Here is a 21,085-nt window from a genome sequence, read left to right on the forward strand (position 1 = left end):
AACTCTGAAGGACCAGGGAGCAGGAAAAATAATGTATCAGTAAAACTATTTTAACCAAGCACCAGACTGCCAATTGATGTTTTAAACAGCAGAGGGCGTCATTTCTCTATTTAAAGATTAAAAAAAAAAAAAAAAAAAGAACATTTCAGATTATTTTGCTTCAAGAAATAAAAATGAAAAAATCTACGAGTTTTCCTATTTTCTAGGTTTCATATCTGGAGCAGAAGATGAATGATCTAGAAAAGGAGCAGCTGAAGGAACAAAAAGTTAAATGTGAATGTGTTAAAAAGAGAAGCTGAGAAACGTAAGCTGGAGGAAAAGAAGCGCCTCGAGAAAATTCAGTCCCTTAAGAAAACCAACCAACTGCTGAAAGTGTTTTTAATTAAGTAAACTTTGATTTATTGTCCATTTGACAGCAATACGGTGACTTTCATAATGTACAAATGTGTTTTTTCAGACCTTATGTGAAGGAATGATTGCACCAAAGACCATTGGCTAATTAAAATCCCTCCATTAAACCACAATGTGTATTTAAATCTCCAGTTCACTGCTTTGATCTTTTCGCCTTCGGCCTCTCTGTGGCGGACGGCGGCAGCTTTCTGTTCTTGTTCTTGTTCTTGACGTTGTGGGTGTCATAGTAGCGCACGCCAACTTTCTTTGTCTTCTGAGCTCGATCTAATGCTCTTCTCTAAACAGACAGAAACAGTGTGACTACTTTTTACATCAGTAGAAATAAAAGTAGAAACACTGCGTACCTGTTTTGATGTCATTCTGTGAGACTGTGAGGGCTCTTGGTCCTCCTCTGCCTTCCTTTTCTTGGTCATTTGTGTTGCAGCTGAATAAAAAAAACACAAATTAGCAGAAGAAAAGTAGCAGCTGCATTTCATTTTGAGTAGAACCTGTAAGGTGCTGATGATTACCTTTTCTCTGAGCTTGTTTGGCTGCTGCTTGTGACTTCATGTCTGTTAACACTTTGTCAGAAAGTGCTTTGGGAATCCTTTGAGGAAAAAGAAAAACATTAAGATGTTATCACTGTGCGTCTCTGACCTCCAGGTACATCATCAGGCTCTTTTGTTATCATCCCACACAAACTGTGTCATTCACAAAAAATATATGAAAAATTACACTTTAAAAAAAAACAAAAAAAAACAGCAGTAAACCTCCAACATCCTCAGCAAGTTTTTACACCTGTCAACAATTAAGCCTCCTTAAATATAAAACATCAATACATCCACTCGCATCATCTTTTAAATGTTTTTTCTTGGTAATAAACATGTTATTAATAATACAACTGCAGCTGTACTTGTGAGCCAGGCTTCACTTTGTTTTTTTGCTTTTTTTTTTATAGAGTTTTTCACTTATGGAACACATTAGGGATGTCCCGATACAACTTTTTCACTTCCGATATGCTACCGATATTGATCCGATACGATATCAGCACGAACCATACATACTTTTATTACTTATTTTGTAGTGTGGAATGTTAGAAAAGGCTTGATCAAGTGACGTTACTCAAACAAAGAACAATAGTCAGCAACAGTAGGTTACTTTATTGGCGTGTGAACCACAGTCACCTATGGATAGAAGAGCTGGAGCGGAACATTTTATTGGAGCGCTTTTATCAGTGATTTTAAGATGCAGTCCGATAAAATCCGATTTTCGTTTTCTGGCTGCTATCGGACCAATATCTGATATCAATATCGGATCGGGACACCTCTAGAACACGTTGTCTAGGGACCTGCAAGACTTGTCAACATTATGCATATATTAAAATGCTTTAAAATCATGTTCTTTTAACCAATTTTAATGTACAGTATATATCATGTATTTTTAATGTATTTGTTGGTGTAATGAAAATGTGTCTTGATGTAACTTTTTATGTCATGTTTCTGTATATTTTTAACTGTCCTTAATTTTTTTTTTCCGGTTCTTACATGTACTAGAATCTTCATTTTTTTATGGACCCCAGGAAGATTAGCAACCACCACGGTGGAAGCTAATGGGGATCCAATGAACAAATAAACACCAGGCTGGTAAATGCTTCCAGCAATGCTGTGTTACAGATTCACATTTAGTAGGAATGCACTGAAATAAAAATTTGTGGCCGAAGCAGAATAAAATATAAACGCTTGGCCAAATATCGAATGCAGTTAAGTTTTTCACTATTTTTTTTTTTAATAGTGCATAAATAGCCTAGAATACATTTTTAGACATGTTTTTTAAAGAAAGTAAATGTTTATTGAATATTCTAGCCTTTGCTTTTCAAAAAAGCACAATAAAGTTTTTCATTTATATTAGCCTTTAAAATAAAACAAAACATGCATTCCAAAAAAATCTAAAGTGCATTAAAGGGGAGGTATGATGAAAAGAATCACTTTTGAAAAAGTTCTGTTTCCTCCCTTGTTATTCCACATTTTGTAAAAAGTCAGCTTTAAACGGGAAGGCTGGATTTTGCCCACGTTGGCAGGTGATGTCACCTAACACGCCTCCTAGAATGTGAGCTCCTCCATCTCCAACTATCTAACAGCTAAAACAAACACTGCATTTTAATATAGAATATATATTATACTTTATTGCCATATGTGTAAATGCAAACTGCGCAACTTTTTCTGCTGCCGATCGTGTTGGGAGTCACTGCTTGGAGCTACGGACCCATTGTTTACACACATCAGCTGTTAGCACTCCGTGCTAATGCTACACCAGTCTATGCAACGAGTCCCGGTGTAGTGTAAGGAGGAAACGATGGGCATGTTTATGGATTTGTGGCTCACAGCGCTAACAACAGACTCAGTGACGGACGACAGACAGCGGTAAGGAGTTTGGCTGTGTTTGTGTGCGGAAAGGAGGAGCTGCTGTTGTGCTCCTGCAGCAACACGCACACACTGCACATTGTTTCATTGCGCCACACACTACTATTTGGCCTTGCTTTTAACTCACTAAACTGAAGGACGAATGTAGCTTTTTTTGCGATATTTGGTAGGATATATTCGGCCACCAAATGTTCGGTGCATCCCTAATATTTTAAGGTTGTAGCTCATTAATATGTCTATCATTCATTCAATATTTTTATAAATACTGAAGTATGTATACACCTGCTGTGTTACACTGTCCTGTGTGTGTTTTATTATCATTTAAAGGGATCCCCCACTGTTTTTACAAGTTTGGCCTGAAGCATGTAAAACATACTAATTAGAAGATCTATGTCTAACAAAACACATTATTATGCACCATATTCGTTTTTTTAACTTAAAAAATAATTAGAATTTGAACACAGGCTCTAAAGCTGTAAAGTAGTCCCCTTTTTAAAAATGAATAAAAGAAATATGGAGCATAATAATGTTTTGTTAGGCATAGATCTTTTAATTAGTAAATTTCAAAGTTTTTAGGCAAAACTTGTAAAAACAGTGGAGAATCCCTTTAAAATAGAAGCAATTGATCTGCATTCCCAGTCTTCTGTTTGGTGGGCAGAGCTAGAAAAACTATAAAAAATGAACTGCTACAGGACAATAAACTTGTGGATATGATAAACTTACTGTATTGCAGAGAAGCGTTTTGATTTGGCTCGGTCAAGGAAATGTTTGTATTTAGCAATTTTCTCGTCCAGCTCTTGCATGACCTCCCGTGAACTCCTCTTGGCATCAGATTTCTCAGGCTGCGGCGCCGTGACCTTCGTCTCTGCTTCTTCATCTCCACCCTCTTCTCTTTCATCTTCCTCACTGCCAGCCTCACCGTCGGTGTCAGAAACGTCTGACATGTCCAGATCAGGCATCTCTACGGGCACCAGATCTTCCTCGTTGAACTCCGGGGCCACGTTGATCTTTCCAAAGTTCTGTCGCACATTAGCCACGATCTTCTGAACCTGCTCCTTCTGCCTCTGCTGCTGTTCCTCTAACGCAGCAGCTGGATTCTCCGTCTCTTCCTGCGTCACATTCTCTTCCGCTTCCAACGGCCCTTCCACTAGTAGAAGTTTCTCCTCCTGAGGAATAACCAACAATAAACACATTTAAACAATAGGCAGAGCAGTGAAAGAGGCTATTTCTGTCTTTACCCTCATCTCCGGATCTCCCTCGGGTCCAGGTGGTTTCACAAAGAAAGGAATACGTCCTCTTTGCCAATCATTCAAAACCATTTTTGACACTGTGGGGAGGTCTGGTTCACCCCCCTGCACACCACAGAGAAAACATGGTTTAAGCAACGTCAGAAAAGGAACACTCAGCAACATAAACATGGTTAAAACATAACAGTTATGCGGAAAAAAAATGAAACGGATGAAGGCGGAACCTTAAGAAGCTTTCCGGTGCGAAACGCCAGTTTTTCGAGGAAGTCCTCAGCAGATGTCCACGTTGGGATGCGGTACGTTTTCTGAATGTATTCTGGCTTTGCTCGTTGCAGAACTGCCTCGATGTGTTCCTCTGGGTTCTTGATCTTCTCCACCTGAACCTGTGATTGGATGAACAGGTTAAAATGAGCTTTAGTTTATGAGTTGGCTTTACTGATCTGATTGGCTATATCCGATTGACCGATATTTAGCATTTTATGCAATTATCAGTAGAAGTGTGACGATATATCGCAATATTTTTAAGCACGATCGATTATCGTCATGCTCGCGCTAAGTATCAATTTATTTTTTTTCATAACCTTTTCTGCTTTTTCACTAAGATGTGCAGGTACGTCTTGACAGAATTTTTTTACAGTTTTTTGAAGGAACCAATATATTGTTTATTGGAATTTTGCACTATAATGGTGTCACTGGTAAGAATATTTTCTGTTTACAGAAAGCACTATTTTTTTGGGAAAATACTGTACTATTTTCCTTTTATTTTTCATTTTCAAAAGAATCCCTTGATAAACTATTCAAAACAATGCAATTTAACTAAAAATAAATCCTGCATGAAATAAATAAAGGGATAATACAAATGAAGAAAAAGCCTATTCATTTAAATTCTGGTTCTATAGTAAACAATGCAAAACTGCACAATAGTTATTTTTCTTTTTAAAAGTGCAACTGAAAATGTATTTTGTGCCTTAACAATTGGACTTAAAAAAAACAGTCATTGAACTGTATATACATCAGATATTTGTTTTGACCAGCAGAGGGCGCTGTTAACCCAGTGGTCTGTTGGCATGCAGATATTCGAACAGTGAAGAAGAGATGCTACGTGCTAGCAGACAGAGCTAATAGAAAAACGTGAGTTCTACAGATATTCACGTAATATTACAGATATTCTTTCAGTGCTAAAGGGGTAAGGAATCATTTATGAACATGTTTAAGAGTAGTAGGCGATTCCGCCTGCCAGCTACACTTCGAGACAAGAGAAGGATAAATAGATAGCGCCCTCTGCTGTTTAAAAACAGTACTGCGATTAAATTTTCAGAGTATCGATATGAACCGTGATACCTATGAATCGATTTTTAACTGCCTTATGATTAATCGTTACATCCCTACCCTTTTTTAGAGAAATGTTGCACTAAAATAGTGTCACTGTTCATAGGACACTTTTTCAATTTATTGTCTTTCAGAGGTATAAAATAAAAAAATTATTTTTTCACTTAATCTTTTTTTTCTTTTTCTTATGTCATAGATTATTTTAGATTGACTTCTGACCAATATATCGATAATCACAGTATCGTCATATCATGAGATAATCGTTATCGTGAGCTTTGTATCGCGTATTGTATCGTATTGCGAGGTACCCAGAGGTTCCCACCCCTAATTATCAGGCTTCATGACCAACATCCTCAACATGATTACCACTGACATGATGCCTGTGTCCATGGTTCAAGATGAAGCTTCACTACAATGATCCTCACCTTTAATCTAGGACACACTCTGAAATTACAAAATTTGTTATGTTTTTTTTCTCCGATTCATCGATTAATTTATTGACCGATTAATTTGTTATGAAAATAATCGCTTGTTGCATCTCTAATTGGGTACCCATCTGTACTCATATGATCGGATCAGTGATCGTCTTGTTTTTAAACTCACTAATTGGTGATCAGCACAAAAATCTTGATCATGCAAAGCTTTGTTATGAGTTTAACTATTGGTCACCCAAAGAGTCTACAGTGTGCTTTATTTCACAAGATATTATAATACCATAATGAATACAGCTCATCATAAAGAGACTTACCACTCCTTTCAGGACGATATCACTCTCACTGTCCTCTGAGGGATAGACCACACCGGGACAGTCAATGAGAAAAATGCGCCTCATCAACGTGATATACTGCCACACCTGAGAGGAAAGCATTCAAGTTTTAGCTGGTTTCATTATTACTGCACTGTTTACACACTCTTAAAGAGTGTCCTGAATGTGATTTACTTTAAAAACTACTTTCATCAACTCAGAGCTGCCCTGAAAAAAGCAACACTACATAGTTTAATCACATTTCAGCCTTAATGAAGGAAAAAGCCAAAAGTGATACAAAATGTTGATATTGTGCTGCTAGTGATTAATAAAAGGGTCTTTGTGGCATTTTTTTTATGTTAATTGTACGAGGAACCATTTTGATGAATTGCTTACATACCATTTTAAAAAAAAAAAGATAATTACCTTGTCCTAAATAATCTTTTATTCCTTTTTTCCATTTAGGGCGATGATTTTAAGGAGGTGATTTGGTTTGTTTTATTGGTATATAACTTTAAAATAGTCTAAATGATTTGAATGAAAAAAATTGTGATAAAATCGTGATATGATATTTTTCCCATATCGCCCACCCCTAACCAGGATTATGAATGATGGATTCTACAGGAATTTAAGCTCAGGAGTCTTTGGGAATACTCAAAAATGTAAACTTTTCATAGAAATTGTAATAAATTTGAAATAACTGTATCACATCCAAGCAAACATGTTTAATGATAACGTCAATAATAATAATATTTTTTTTTTTTTTTTACAATTTTACTAAGTTGAAAACTTTAACTTTCCATGGGAACCATAAGCATCTGTTAATTAAAATGACTCCCAATTTAGTTAATTGCAATGAATGATTTCCATTAAAAGTTTAAAATAATCACAAAAGTTCTGAGTTTAAGTTCCCTTGGAAATGTTCTGGCCCTTTACAGCCATCCCTACACATAACAATCAACCATTAAAACAAACATTAAAGAGTTTTGATTGTCAGAATATGGATGTTAATTCTGAGCTGCATAGATCATTTATGTACAACACATTGAAGGGGAAACTTGAGTTTATTATTGACCAACATTACCTTAGTTTCTCCAGCGAGAGGTGCCACGTTGCAAACCTTTTTGGAACGCAGAGTGTTGATAACGGAGCTCTTTCCCACATTTGGATAACCAATGAAACCCACACTGATCTGTTTCTTGTCTGTGTGGAGCTGTGGGAGGGACATACAGTGTATTTATAAATCAATCACAAAAAATTTATTGGAATTATCAACACTGCTCAAGAAAATTAATGAATGTATTATAGACAGGGCCAGTTTTTAACTTAAATCTCAATAACCGAAACCAATACAATAATTTACCAGTGCTAATTCCATATGGATATATATAATGTAACCTCAAATTATATTTGGGAGGGAGGAGGTCGATTGATATATATCAAAATTACTGTAAGTGTTGGGCAAAAAAGCCAATATTGAACAGCTCTAATCTATCTATAAATACAGGGAACATCTTTGTGTGTGTGTGTGTGTGTGTGTGTGTGTGTGTGTGTGTGTGTGTGTGTGTGTGTGTGTGTGTGTGTGTGTGTGTGTGTGTGTGTGTGTGTGTGTGTGTGTGTGTGTGTGCGTGTGTGTGTGCGTGCAGTGCATATCTACAGGTACCTGGGCAGTGTCTGCTCGACCTGAAACTTTTGCACAAGGCCCGAGGGTGTGCATCCATTAATTTGGACTTAATTGTAGGGGTGTGAAGAAAAAAAAAAATAGTTTTCACGATATATCGCAATTTTTTTGGGTGCCGATTTTGAATCTATTTTTTAATTTTAAAAATTTTGATTTAAAAGCGAAAAATAATTATATTTTTGTGCAATATTTCAGTGGTTACAATGCTTTCAATGTGATGCAATGGTTACTTGATTGTATTTTCTTTTTTTCCAAAATGTGCAAAAACACTAATAATAAATAGGATGTTTCGAAGCGAATTGATTTGACTCAATTTGTCCTTTGAATGATCAATATCTTCTGATGAACATATACAGCAACTTGATATTTCATCTCTACATTTAATTTTGGTATTAACCGGGGAGAATATCACGATATATCTCAATAATAACTTATCGCGACCCAAGTATCGTGATAAGTATCGTATTGCAACATCCTTGCCAATACTCACCCCTAGTTAATTGGTGATTATGTTTCTAAACATTTATTTTCATTTTATTTTGAAATCAATGCAACATCAACGCAGGTTAGACCGGACGAAGGGATAGACCGGAGGGGGAGAGAGACATCTGAGCCGCACTCACACTGAGATATACTAGCAAAGCCATCAAGTCTCACACATTGGGCGTAAGACATACTCGGTTGGGTGAGTGGGTGTAAGTGGGTGCATGCGCGAGCATATTTTTGCTTACCTTGCCAAACTGCCTGAGCAGCTGGATCAGGGATCCTTTTCCAAACGAGTTGGTGAGACTCGCATGGAAAGCCAGCGTCGGGTATTCTTGGGATAAAACAGCGACCCATCGTTTCTGGTTTATGATTGGATGCAGAGAAAAAGAGTCACGTCAGCTTGTTGTTGTAGAAATGGTAACAAAGCTGTGGTGGGGGTCCCTTACCGTGACCCAGGCGGGGATCAGGTCACACTTGTTGAGAACAAAGATCAGATGTTTCCAGGACTTTTCTTTCTTTAGATACGCCTCGATGCTCGTAGAGCGAGTTCCCATTGGATCACGGGCATCCAGCACTTGGATGACTACATCAGAGGAATCAATAACCTGGTGCAGCAAAACAATAATGTTAAAAGAACATCAAGAGGAAAAGCAACAGCATCATTTCTCATTGTGATAAACCTGAAGGGAATACCTTATACAGCTCACCCCAGATCCTCTTGGACTGACCCTTTTTAAAAATCTCCTCACGCACTTCTTCCCTTTAATGAGAACAGAACGACACAAATGAGCAACAACTGAACTCAACATGTAAAAAACACTTAATTAGTGACGCATCAAAATTTCAGCCACTAAAATTGGCTTTGTTTTTTAAAAAGACATGAGCAAACACTGTGGTCAGCACACACGCTTGTCTGGAAACGGACCAACTTGTCCACGGACTCACAGAACAGCTGTATTTCAATACATCTGAGCATTAAAGCGTATTCTGAGCAGTATAATCATAGAACATGTTTAAACTGACTCTCTTTCAGCACCTCATTCAGTTACAGGCCTGTACATTATTATTTAATGTATGAGTGGAGTCAAGTTAAACATTTTAATGTATATTGTGCATTGTTGGAATGTCAGAAAACCTAAAGAAAACATTTTCATAATTTCAACCGATTTGTTATTTGCAGTGTTTCGAATAACGGCGTTTTAAATAAGGGCGGTTTTTTTTTTTAGTAACGGGGTAATCTAACTAATTACTTTTTACGCCGTTACAACGCCGTTAACTTTACTGAACGTTAAATGTGGTGCGTTACATGCATTGATTGAATAAACTTATCCGAAAGCATCTCTGGCTTCATACTCAGCTGTAGTGAGGAGGTGGGTTAAAAACAAGGCGGGCGATTATGATTGGCTATGGGAACGTCATGTTTCATGGTAGCCAATCAGAGCCAGTGTTTTTACACATGTGCCAGCACACGCGCCACACACACACTACAGATTTGATGAAGCAGCAGAAATGACGAGCATGGAACAGTCTGATGAAAAGTTGTAATTTTTAAGGTGGCGATACAAACACTACTTTATATTAATTGTGGTCAAAGGCAAGAACGTGTATGTGAAGTGTACATTATATCTAAAAGAGAAGACTTTGTCAACATCCGTTGTAAGAAACTCAAATTTAATGAAGCACCTCACAACACACGCATCTATAAAATCTGAATTATTTGACATATAGCAACTTTTTTTTTTTTTTGTACAGTAACGCAAATAGTTACTTTCCTTGGTAATGAGTTACTTTTGTTATAGAGTAATTGAGTTACTAACTCAGTTACTTTTTGGAACAAGTAGTGAGTAACTATAACTAATTACTTTTTTAAAGTAATGTTCCCAACGCTGGTTATTTGAAGCATTAATATTATATTTATACAACTCCAATTTTAGTAAGTTTAGTATACATTCAGAGCCATAAATACGAGACTAATCATTTGCATAACAATTTCTTTCTGCGTTTTTCCTTAAAAAACCCCAATAAAAATTCCTTGAAAAAACACAACATGACTGCAAAAACACAAAATACAACCACAAAAAAAATTAAAATAAACAAACAAAATGACAACAATGTCAGTGCTAAATAGATATTTATATATTTGTAATTGATTTATTCTTTGAAACATTTTACTTTATACAATTGCAGTATTTTAATTTTAGTGAGGAAACTAACAATTCCAGCAAGTTAATTTTGTCTTCTTTTTTTTAATAATGTGTTTTATTTATTCAGACACACCGTTTCATGAAATTTACTTTAATCTCCTGGCATGTTTCGACTGCCAACTGTCAGGCTTCCTCAAGTTAGTAACATTCAGAGCCATAAATGCATTGGTACTAATATTTGCATAATATATTGTTTTGGTGTGTCGGTTTTCAGGCAAGAATTTTCCTTTCGGTGAATCTCTACTCCTAATAATGTCGACATGGTGAGTGAATCTCACCGTACTCCTGTGTCCTCAGTCACTAGATTAGTGTCGTTGTCTGCGTTGTAGCTCTGGGACGAAGCCTCCGCCTGCTCCACCAGGTCCTTCACGTCTGCCACCATCAGACTGGGCCTCTTTCTCTGAGCTTTGGGACCAAACGTGGTCTCAAACCCCTCCGTGTCCAATATATGCACCTTAGAGTTCTGCAAAATGATAAAGAAAGCAGCAACTTTTAACACTTTAAGCATCACACAAACTAGAGAACATGTTTCCACCTTCCACAAAAGGAATTATCCCAGAGGTGGGCAACTTCTATCACAGTGGAGGCCACAAAAATGTGTTAGTTTGATCGAAGGGCCACATTATCAACATTCACATCAGCATATAGAATAATAACCAATCTGAGCATTAATACAGGAAAGAACAAACAGATTTTATAGTAATTGTGTGTTTTTCTGTCATTCTGTGTATGTTTGTTGTTGTCTTGCTTGTTATGATTGCAGTTTGTGCATTTTGGTTGTCCTGTTATGTATTTTTCTTGTAAATAATATGTTTTTTGGAGTAAATTTTGTGTATTTCTGTTGTCATTTTGCTTGTTTGTTAGTACTGTGGGTTTGCAGAGGTTTTTTTTTGTGTTTTTCTTGTCTTTTTGTGCACTTAATTTGCCATTTTATGTAATTTTGTATATTTTGAGTCATTTTCTGAATTTCTATTGTCGTTTTGTGTTATTTGGAGTCATTTTGTGTATTACAGTTTGTTCTTTTTTGCAGTAGTTATGTGTGTTTTTGGAATCCTTTCTGCATTTTTCTGCACTGTTTTAATTCTTTGTATTTTTTAATGCATTATTTTGTTTTGTGCATTTTTCTGTCATTTTGGAAGTTTACTTTGGGGGCGCATACAATTAGACAGTTGTCCATGTCTGAATTATCTGACTGATTATCTGAATCAGGAAGTTTTGGACAAGTTAAAAAAAGCAGTGGATTTCATTTTTAAAAAACATGCTTCACAAATTGTGACCAAAAAAAAAAACGGTTATTCTGAATACAGAAAACAAAACCTCAAAAATGCACAAATAGAGCCAGAAAAACCCTGTCAGCACCGATTAAGAGATCCAATGATGTTAAAAACACAAGGCCTGTGTACTTTAATAGAGGCCGTTTACCACAACATGCCAAAAACTCTTGCCAACACTTACTTACCTCCCAGCTTTAAAAATAAAAAAACACCTATTTGTAACAAAAACCACAACTTTTATAGCAACTTGTCGGCTTCATTGGAATAAAGAGATCCTACTTTTCTAGGGATGTTTTTGTTGGTAAATCAACCCATTGTTCATTGGAAGCTCAACTCATTTTGTTCCACATTTAAACAGAATGGAATCCTATAAGTTTGAAAACACGTAAACCCATTAATTAAAGAGGGATATTGTCAGTTATTTGCATCATTAAAGATATTAACTTTACAACATTTTCCAATAATGCCGGATGGGGATTCTTTTTTATTTTTGAAAGCAATCCAGAATGTAATAAAATGTTTCCTGGTGTGAGGTCTGTTTTTCGGTTAAAATTCTGTAAAAATCTATTCAGTAATTTTGAAAGAATCTTGTTAACAGTCAAACAAACAAACGCTGCAGAAAAGATTACCCCCTTGGAGGAAGAAATTAAATCAAAATTCACAACAAGTACCCTTTAAAAAATACTGAAATACTTAAATTACTTAGTAAATCATGAGTACCTGATGTTAGTCACAGTTACATAAACTGGGCAGATCTTTGTTAACTGATCGATGACTTTGCGGTTTAAAATCTAATCCCAGGATGCTAAAGTCCGGCTCTGGAGATCCTCCATGTTTAATATGTTTCAGTAATAAGTTTTTTCTGTACATAAATGTGCTGCCTTTTTCATACATGCTCTAACTCCTAGGTTCCCAAAGTGGGGAACGCAAATTGTCATAGGAGGTACGTGAATTAAAATTTAAAACACTGACCACAACATTGGAAACTAGAATAGAGCAGCTAATGCTAGGCTAATGCTAGGTTAAAGTGACGACGCGAGCCAGCACCTACATCTTCACTTGAGTTTTCTTCAGGAAATACAAATATTGTAGTTATTATTATTAAAATTAATCATTATTATTATTACAACCTTTGTTGTTGTTAGTTTCTTTTTGTACTTGGGTGTAATTCTTTAACTGTTTTTAAGAGTTTTTTAAAGCACTTATAAATAAAATGAATTATTGTTATTATTATTATAATATGTATATTACATTATGTTTATTAAGTGAGCAGGAATAGGGGGTACATGGCTTCAGGTAAAAGGTGTGAAGGGGTACGGGACTGTGAAAAGTTTGGGAACCACCGCTCTAATTTAAAATGTTATTCACACCATTTCGGTATTTTTTAATAACAAAAAAGCTTTTTTCTTTTTACATTTTTTTGCTGTTCCTGATAACATTAAATAAATAATAATTATAATGGCTTTTTAGGCAAACAAGTAGGATGAGTAAAGTACCAACTGGCACAATTGTTTGTGCGTAAAAAGAAATACAGTCTTACGACTCACGTGAGCTTTGACTCGATCGTGCAGCAGAGACATGGGCAGTTTGCTTTGCTTCATCACCACTCGATAAGGATCCTTCTTTATTGCTCCCATTTCATCCTGGAACTTCTGCAGCGATGACTGCTTGATCACACGAGTATTGGCTGCAATGCAAACAAACAGTGCAGAATAAGATAGACTAACATTGATCATTATGAATCATAACATAACCTAACCACTCGAGCGGACATGGGCTCGTCTGTGAACGGGTGCATTTACAGACCTTGGAGTAGCTGTTAACTTACCAATAAACGGAAAGAGATTTGTCACCTTTATAATAAGTATTGACTAGGCCACTTGGACTGAGGCCCAAGGCCAAGGCAGGCTGACTTGATAATACTGTATCATAGGGATGATTCACTCAACTCCCGATACGATTCGATTCACGATACTGGGTTCACGATACGATTCTCTCACGATTTATTTTACAAAATGGGACTGTAGATAAATGATGACTGAAAAATATTCCATTATTTTTTTTTGGGGAAAAAACTAGAAAATACTGTACTATTTCCCTTTTATTTTTCATTGTCAAAAGAATCCCTTGATAAACTATTCAAAACAATGCAATTTACCTAAAAATAAATCTTGAATGAAATAAAGGAATAATACAAATGAAGAAGAAGCCTATTGATTTTGATTCTGGTTCTATAGTAAACAATGTAAAACTGCATAATAGTTCTTTTTCTTTTTAGAAGTGCAACTGAAAATGTATTTTGTGCCTGAACAATTGGACTTAAAAAAAAAAAAAAAACAGTCATTGAACTGATTTACGTCAGATATTTGTTTGGACCAACAGAAGGCCCTGGTAACCCAGTGGTCAGTTGGCATGCAGATTCTTGCAGTGAAGAAGAGATGCTATGCTAGCAGACAGAGCTAATAGAAAAATGTGACTTACAGATATTCACGTAATATTACAGATATTCTTTCAGTGCTAAAGGGGTAACGAATCATTTATGAACATGTTTAAGAGTACCTACACTTCAGGACAAGAGAAGGATAAATAGATAGCCCCCTCTGCTGTTTAAAAAAAGTACTGCGATTCAATTTTCAAAGTAGCGATTTTTAACTGCCTTACGATTAATCGTTACATCCCTACTGTATCATGTTTTTCTGCAGTCAGTGCCTTCTCCTCGCCCTTCTCTTTCTTCTTTATTTCAGGTGTTGTGAAGCTGATGATGGCAGTTCCTGATCTGTGGTTCACGTCTCAACTAGTCTGGGACACTAATGTTCTATCTCTCTATCCTGTTCTGTTGGTCCTTCTGACAACGCAGATGGCTGCCACCTCTGAACCTGGTTCTAACGGAGATTTCTTCCTGTTAAAGGGAGTTGTTTCATCCCACTGTCGCTAAATGCTTGTTCATGTGGATCTTGTTGGGTTTTCTCTTTCTTATTATGAATTTTATATTTTGATAAATGCATTGAGATGACTTTGTGGTAAATTGAGCTATACAAATAAAGATGAATTGATCACTTTTACACTTTCAATCCCTTTCTTGGTCATCATAACCCACATTAGGGTTACAGGTATGCATTTTCCTAGTGTTTTCCCAACAAGTACATTAGTCCAAATATACCAATCGGTGCCTACAATCCAAGAGCATGCATATAAAATTACTGTGACATTTTATTTTTGGTGTAGTTGCTCTGTTAAAGACTGAAAGCCTGACCGTTTGGCACCCAGCCTTTTTAACCATTTGTTAGCTGGGTTAGTAATAGGGGTGGGAATCTTTAGGCACTTCACAATTCGATTCAATTACGATTCAAGTTGCATGTACCTTTGTTTCAAGTTTTTGAAACAAAGGGAGTAGCAGCCTTCCTTGTAACGTAACTTCAATTGAAAAAAAAAAAAAAATGACGTACGACATTAGCTTCCAGTCATTAGAGATAAAGTGCACGGTTATAAGATGTCCATGCATCACATGTCACTGCAATCCTACCCACTTTCTGCAGCGATGCTATGACTTCTGTTTTGGTTGGTTGTAAAGCTTCGGGATGGCCGTATCAATAAAGTAATGTGAAGAAGGAATGGTATATCTCGGCTCCAAGTATGCAGCAGCGAACGAAAGCCCTGGTTTTCCACGACCGAGTAAGGACATAAATCCTTAACAATAAATGTTGCAATTTACTTGGTAATCCAGCAATTAAGCAGCACAAGCATCTACAGACAATAAGTAAATGTTAAACCTGGACATTTAGCGTAAAAGGAAACACTGCAGCAAGATTTTATAAAAAGCCCATCGCATTTTAAACCTACACTGCAAGTTCTGCAGCAGCTTCTTTCCACATGGCATCAAACAACAACTTTCACTGATCTACAGTGATGGACGAAAGTATTGGCACCCAAAGAATTTTCCCAGAAAATACACCATTTCTCTGAGAAATAGTTGCAATTACAAATGTTTTTGGTATACACTTGTTTATTTACTTTATGTGCACTGAAAAAAAGCACAAAAAAAAGACAAAATGTACCTGATTTTACACAAAAGTATAAAAACAGGTGAGTTAGGCTTGAATAAAATGATTCATCCACAGTTTTAAAAGGTGCCAACAATCTTGTGCAGTCCATTTTTTTCCCATTTGGAGTAAAATTATGTACAATTTGTCTTTTTTTTCTTTTGCTTTTGGGGTTTTTTTTCAATGAAAATAAAGGAAATAAACATGTGTATACCAAAAACATTTGGAATTGCAACTATTTCTGGGAGAAATTGTGTAAAATTGCTGGGGTGCCAATACTTTCATCCATGACTGTAACTCACTGCTCCTCTGCACCATCGCTTTACATTTTTGCACTGATTTTTTTGGGCAATAACAATTGATTTGCATGGCTTTATTTAATCATATTTTATTTTTCTGCTACTGTCACATTAGCATTACTGTCTTTTATTGTTCTTAAAACTGTTCTCGAGCCGTAAATGGAAATTCCATTCTGTGACATCAACGTTGGTCTGAATCTAATAAAGATCGAGCACAAACTTACCAAACCATTTGATATTAGGTTCAACTCTGGCTACTGTCCCTGGAGCCACAGTGGACTGGTACTGTAAAGGTCTGATGACTTTCCCATGTTTATTACTAGAGACAGAGAACAGATACAGATATGTAAACAACACTGTTAATTCCAAACAAGTCAAAAAGGCTTTAAAAAATAATTACAAAATGGACATTACCATCGCTGCTTTTGCCTATACATATTAAGGCGTTTGATGGTGGCTCGGTCCCTCATGTTGTTTCCACCCGCAACTTTTGCACGATCTGCAGAACACAACAAAAAGTAACTTTATCTAAAACAATTAAAAAAACACAATAGTCGATATGATCAAAAAAGTGTGAAAAAGATCTCTTAACTTGGCACCTGATACCGTAGTAGTTTGGAAATTGTGTTAATTGTATCTATATTAAACAACAATATATAAAAGTGATTTAATATAATATATAAGATCAGTATTTTATTCTTTTTTTTTAATTTTTGGGTGTTAACGTGGCACATCTGTGCTCTTGTGGGTCATATTAATAAATAAGGTGAAATGGCCATAAATGATAACTGTGGAAAAATAAAACAGCTCTCAAAGCACTATTGTTTGTTGTGTTTTATGTAAACAAAACAAAAAAAAAAATCAACTTATGCTATAAATCTCTTCTACTTCTATTTTCTACTTAAACACAATATGCAATGCAACCTTGAGTTTAATCCTACAAAGTGTAGGAATATACACAAGTAAATTAATGCCCAATTTTCTACCAAAGGTTTGCAAGAACAATATAACAGACAGTTGTAAACAGACGCTGTGGCTATGCTAATAGTAGCATTGATTTAGCTCACCGGGGTTACTGCTGGACGAAGACGGGTTTATGGAGCTTTTCCCCTTAAACTTTGGTTTCACCATGATGATTATTTGGCTGAAAACACGTCCAGATGAAAATGTCAAAGCTTAAAGTCGGGATTTGGATGTTTAAGTCCTATCAGTGTGTGGTCCGTAGCACACACGTGTTCTGCTGTAAAACCCGGATACGCGTCATTAGAGTGACAGTGATATCAGCCAATCAGAGAGTTTCCCCTGGTTATGTCCCACATATTATTATTATTATTATTATTATTATTATTATTATTATACTTTTTTAAGGCAAAAAGGACGAATAAGCAATGATATTTCACTTATATTTTGTTCAACATATCACCGTTTATATCTTTGAATCTGTGCGCATGAATCCAAATTTATCTCCTTCTCGTTCTTCCATTGATATTTTTTCTACATTATACACCACTTCATGTCATGTAGCAATTTTTAAAATAACCACTGAAAACTATCCTGTGCCTTTTATAAACATCAGTCCTTCGAGCAGATTATTTACATTTAAAAAAGAAATAAAACATGACAAAAAAAAAAAAAAAGAAGAAGAAGAAGAAGAAGAAGAAGAAGAAGAAGAAGAAGAAGAAGAAGAAGAAGAAGAAGAAGAAGAAGAAGAAGAAGAAGAAGAAAAGAAGAAGAAGAAGAAGAAGAAGAAGAAGAAGAAGAAGAAGAAGAAGAGAAGAAGAAGAAACGTACCTGTCAAGTATCCCGTTTTGCCTGGTCCCTTATTAGTATTTTCCCGTGAATATCCCATATATTAATGTAATAATAACTAAAAGATAAATAAATAAAAACATTCCTAAATTGCCTAAACTGAACGCTGTCACTAGCCTCGCGAGAACTACCACATGTTCTCGCGAGATTAGTGCCGACAGCGGCAACAAACCCGGAAACAACTCAGAAGAGCGATGGATGAATGTAAGAAGACGTTCCGGCGTGTAACTCGTGTAAATACAAGTTCTGTAAGATTAGTAACTGAGATTTTAACGTCTCCCTAATGAACGAAGTAAGGTTACCATAAAAAATCCACTAATCACAAGCGCTAAAAATATACACTGCTTTCAAAAAGTGTTAAAGGATGTAAAATCTGCAACAAATGTGTATAATAAGTCATAGTGAATTCCAGAGAACCACATGAGTGAGCATGAGAAATCAAAATAAAATATGTAATGAAGTAATGTAAATATCTAACTTAAATCAGAATCAGAATGTTTTATTGCTATTGTTGATTAACAGAATTCACAACTAGGAATTTGCATTGGCTTGAAGGTGATTAAAAAGACAAGCAACGTGAAATTAACAGTAAATATGCAATGTGTTGACTTGTATATGAACTGTAAGTATATTAAATAATCAAATGTGCTTCATATACCCATTTATGTTTTCATTTAGGCTGTTCCGCGGATCCTTGAAATGTCTTAAAAGGCATTAAATTCATCAATTTAAAAATAAGGCCTTAATTGTCATTAAAATGTTTTAAATCAATGTTTCAAAAGTCTTACATTTAAACACAATAAGTATGATTTCATGATTGTAATTATTCTCACATTTCAAAATAAATGGTAACATTTGTTTATTTTAATGTATAAACAACATGGAAAAATGTAAATTTAACGGAAATTGCTTGTCCAACAAAGTTTTTTTTTTCTTAATGGGTTTTTAAAAAAAAAATTATATATAGATTTCTATCTATTTCTGTAATCATGTTGTGTTTTTGGTGTGTGTGTGTATGTGTGTTTGTATATATATGATCATTTAAATGATCACTGAGTGCATCCAAACCCAGACCTTCTCCATAACAAGCTCCACTACAGAACTCACTCATACGTGCTGTCCCTTACAGGTGTGAAAGCCAAAAGTGGCACATATTGTGCATCTGTGCATTAAAAAATGACCCTGTGTGGCATTTTGCATCAGCAAATTTAACCCAGAATTGTCTTTCTGGTCAAACTTCATTTGAAATAATATTATCGAGATTTATATCATATATCAAAATTTTGAGAAAATATATTGAGATATAAGAAGGTCCTGGGTTCAAGCCCTGGGGTGGACACCTGGGTCCTTTCTGTGTGGAGTTTGCATGTTCTCCCCGTGCTGCGTGGGTTTCCTTCGGGTACTCCAGCTTCTTCCCACAATCCAAAAACATGACTGTAAGGTTGATTGGAGTCTCCTATTGCCCATAGGAGTGAATGAAAGAGTGAGTGGTTATTTATGTCGCCCTGCGATGGACTGGCGCCCTGTCCAGGGTGTACCCCCGCCCAGCGCTCAATGAGAGCCGGAAATTGGCACCGGCAGACCCCCGCGACCTTGATAAACGGGAATTAGTGGGTTTAAAGATGGATGGATATGAGATATGAGTTTTGGTCCATATTGCCCAGCCCTAGTAGGAATGTTCACAGCATTTCAATGTTATAAAGGTCGACCTACCAAATTCTAATCACATAATTGTATTTAGTAAGTGGTTGACAAGTGGCTATTTTAGATTTCTTGTACACTTGTCTTAAAATATAAGGGATACTGGAGCTTAGGGTGGTGGTACGAGTCGGAGCAGGAGCCAGAATATTTCCCTTATTTTTAAATCCCAAATTTGACAGGTATAGAAGAAGAAGCAGCTATATATGACATTCCCACATAGGTAGGTAAAGGATCATCTTATTGAGGAGTATTCATTTTTCCGTTTATACATCCCAGAAACTCAGAAATGTTCTCTGTTTATTCTTATAATGATGAAATGGGACATGACAGGTGATACAAATTAACACATTAATAAAATGTAGTTAAACATGATATTGTTAACATTTTACCTAAAAAAAAAAAGTTTTATTTCAATGCATGCTTTTCTCTTTTAAACAGATAAAGCCATTTATTTTAAATATATATTTTTTTTGGAGTTGTGCAAAGGTCTTGTTTTCACGCAGCTGCCTAAATTTGGCTCACAATCCCAAGCAATAAACAGAAGAATTACTTTCTTAACTTTGAACAGTGATGGCCTAAAATTTATTTTCCTCACATGGAGAACAGCTTCCTTCTCCTATATTTTAGCTAAAGAACCGTTTGAACTCTATATTTTCAACACTAAATGAGTCACAGTATTGCAACAGATTTAAAAAAAAAAAAAAAAAAGAAAAGAGAAACCTTTTCTTTTCTTACCCTGAGAAAATGTCTCATAATAATAATAATAATGCAGCAGCGGTGAACACAGTTTACACTACGTGCTCTCACTCATCAGTCAGAGGGAACCTATGGGTATATTTTCACATCTGTATTCAGTTGTTTTTACATTTCACAGCTGCTAAACCAACAGGTTGGCTGAACTTTGCGTGACCTTCTTCATGGGATTTGCATGAAAATGTCGTGTTAGACAAGGCACCGCCAGTAACCCACGGTAACTGATTGGACAGGCATGCATTTGTTTGTAGGTTTTTTCCACCCACGAGGAGCAGGAACATCAGCGGACATATGGAAAGTGTACAAGCCAATGAAAAAGTCTTTTTTTTCTCTCTCTCTCTCTCTTTTGGAAACTAAGATATCGGCTCTGCAGGTTGTCTCCTTGTATTTGTTGCTACAAAGAGCTCATGTATATCCTCCAAAGGATAGAGATTATATCGATCATGATAAAAAAAATTACATGTGGGCAAACGATGAAGGCTGGAGTTGTATGATTAATGGCCTTGGAGTTGAGCATCAGCAGCTCTAACACCTGTGTTTGCTTGGATTGATTCCTTAACTTCAGCGCAAATCTGGCACATTTAATACTTTCAACTAAAGGAGGTTCAAACCCAAATGACAAGGGACCCCCACTGTACCTGAAGGTGGTTAAACACAGACATGAACATTGAAGAACAGTCATGTAGACACAGGGACATCTATAAGGG

General features: G+C 36.0%; 1 protein-coding gene across 1 annotated transcript; it reads right to left on the bottom strand.

The window, feature by feature from the left end:
* Positions 1 to 373: 373 nt before the first annotated feature.
* Positions 374 to 17,377, bottom strand: gnl2 (G protein nucleolar 2). The gene is made up of 16 exons (XM_028470695.1): positions 17,183 to 17,377; positions 16,530 to 16,614; positions 16,340 to 16,434; positions 13,324 to 13,463; positions 10,781 to 10,965; positions 8,992 to 9,058; positions 8,745 to 8,903; positions 8,544 to 8,657; positions 7,216 to 7,344; positions 6,135 to 6,239; positions 4,282 to 4,440; positions 4,049 to 4,162; positions 3,534 to 3,976; positions 921 to 997; positions 756 to 835; positions 374 to 688 (listed from the first exon to the last, which is right to left on the bottom strand). Exons 1-16 carry the CDS (start codon positions 17,244 to 17,246, stop codon positions 545 to 547), a joined length of 2,160 nt encoding a protein of 719 aa, XP_028326496.1. The 5' UTR covers positions 17,247 to 17,377; the 3' UTR covers positions 374 to 544.
* Positions 17,378 to 21,085: the final 3,708 nt, after the last annotated feature.

The sequence above is a fragment of the Gouania willdenowi genome, chromosome 16 (assembly GCF_900634775.1).
Source record: "Gouania willdenowi chromosome 16, fGouWil2.1, whole genome shotgun sequence".
Taxonomy (NCBI): domain Eukaryota; kingdom Metazoa; phylum Chordata; class Actinopteri; order Blenniiformes; family Gobiesocidae; genus Gouania; species Gouania willdenowi.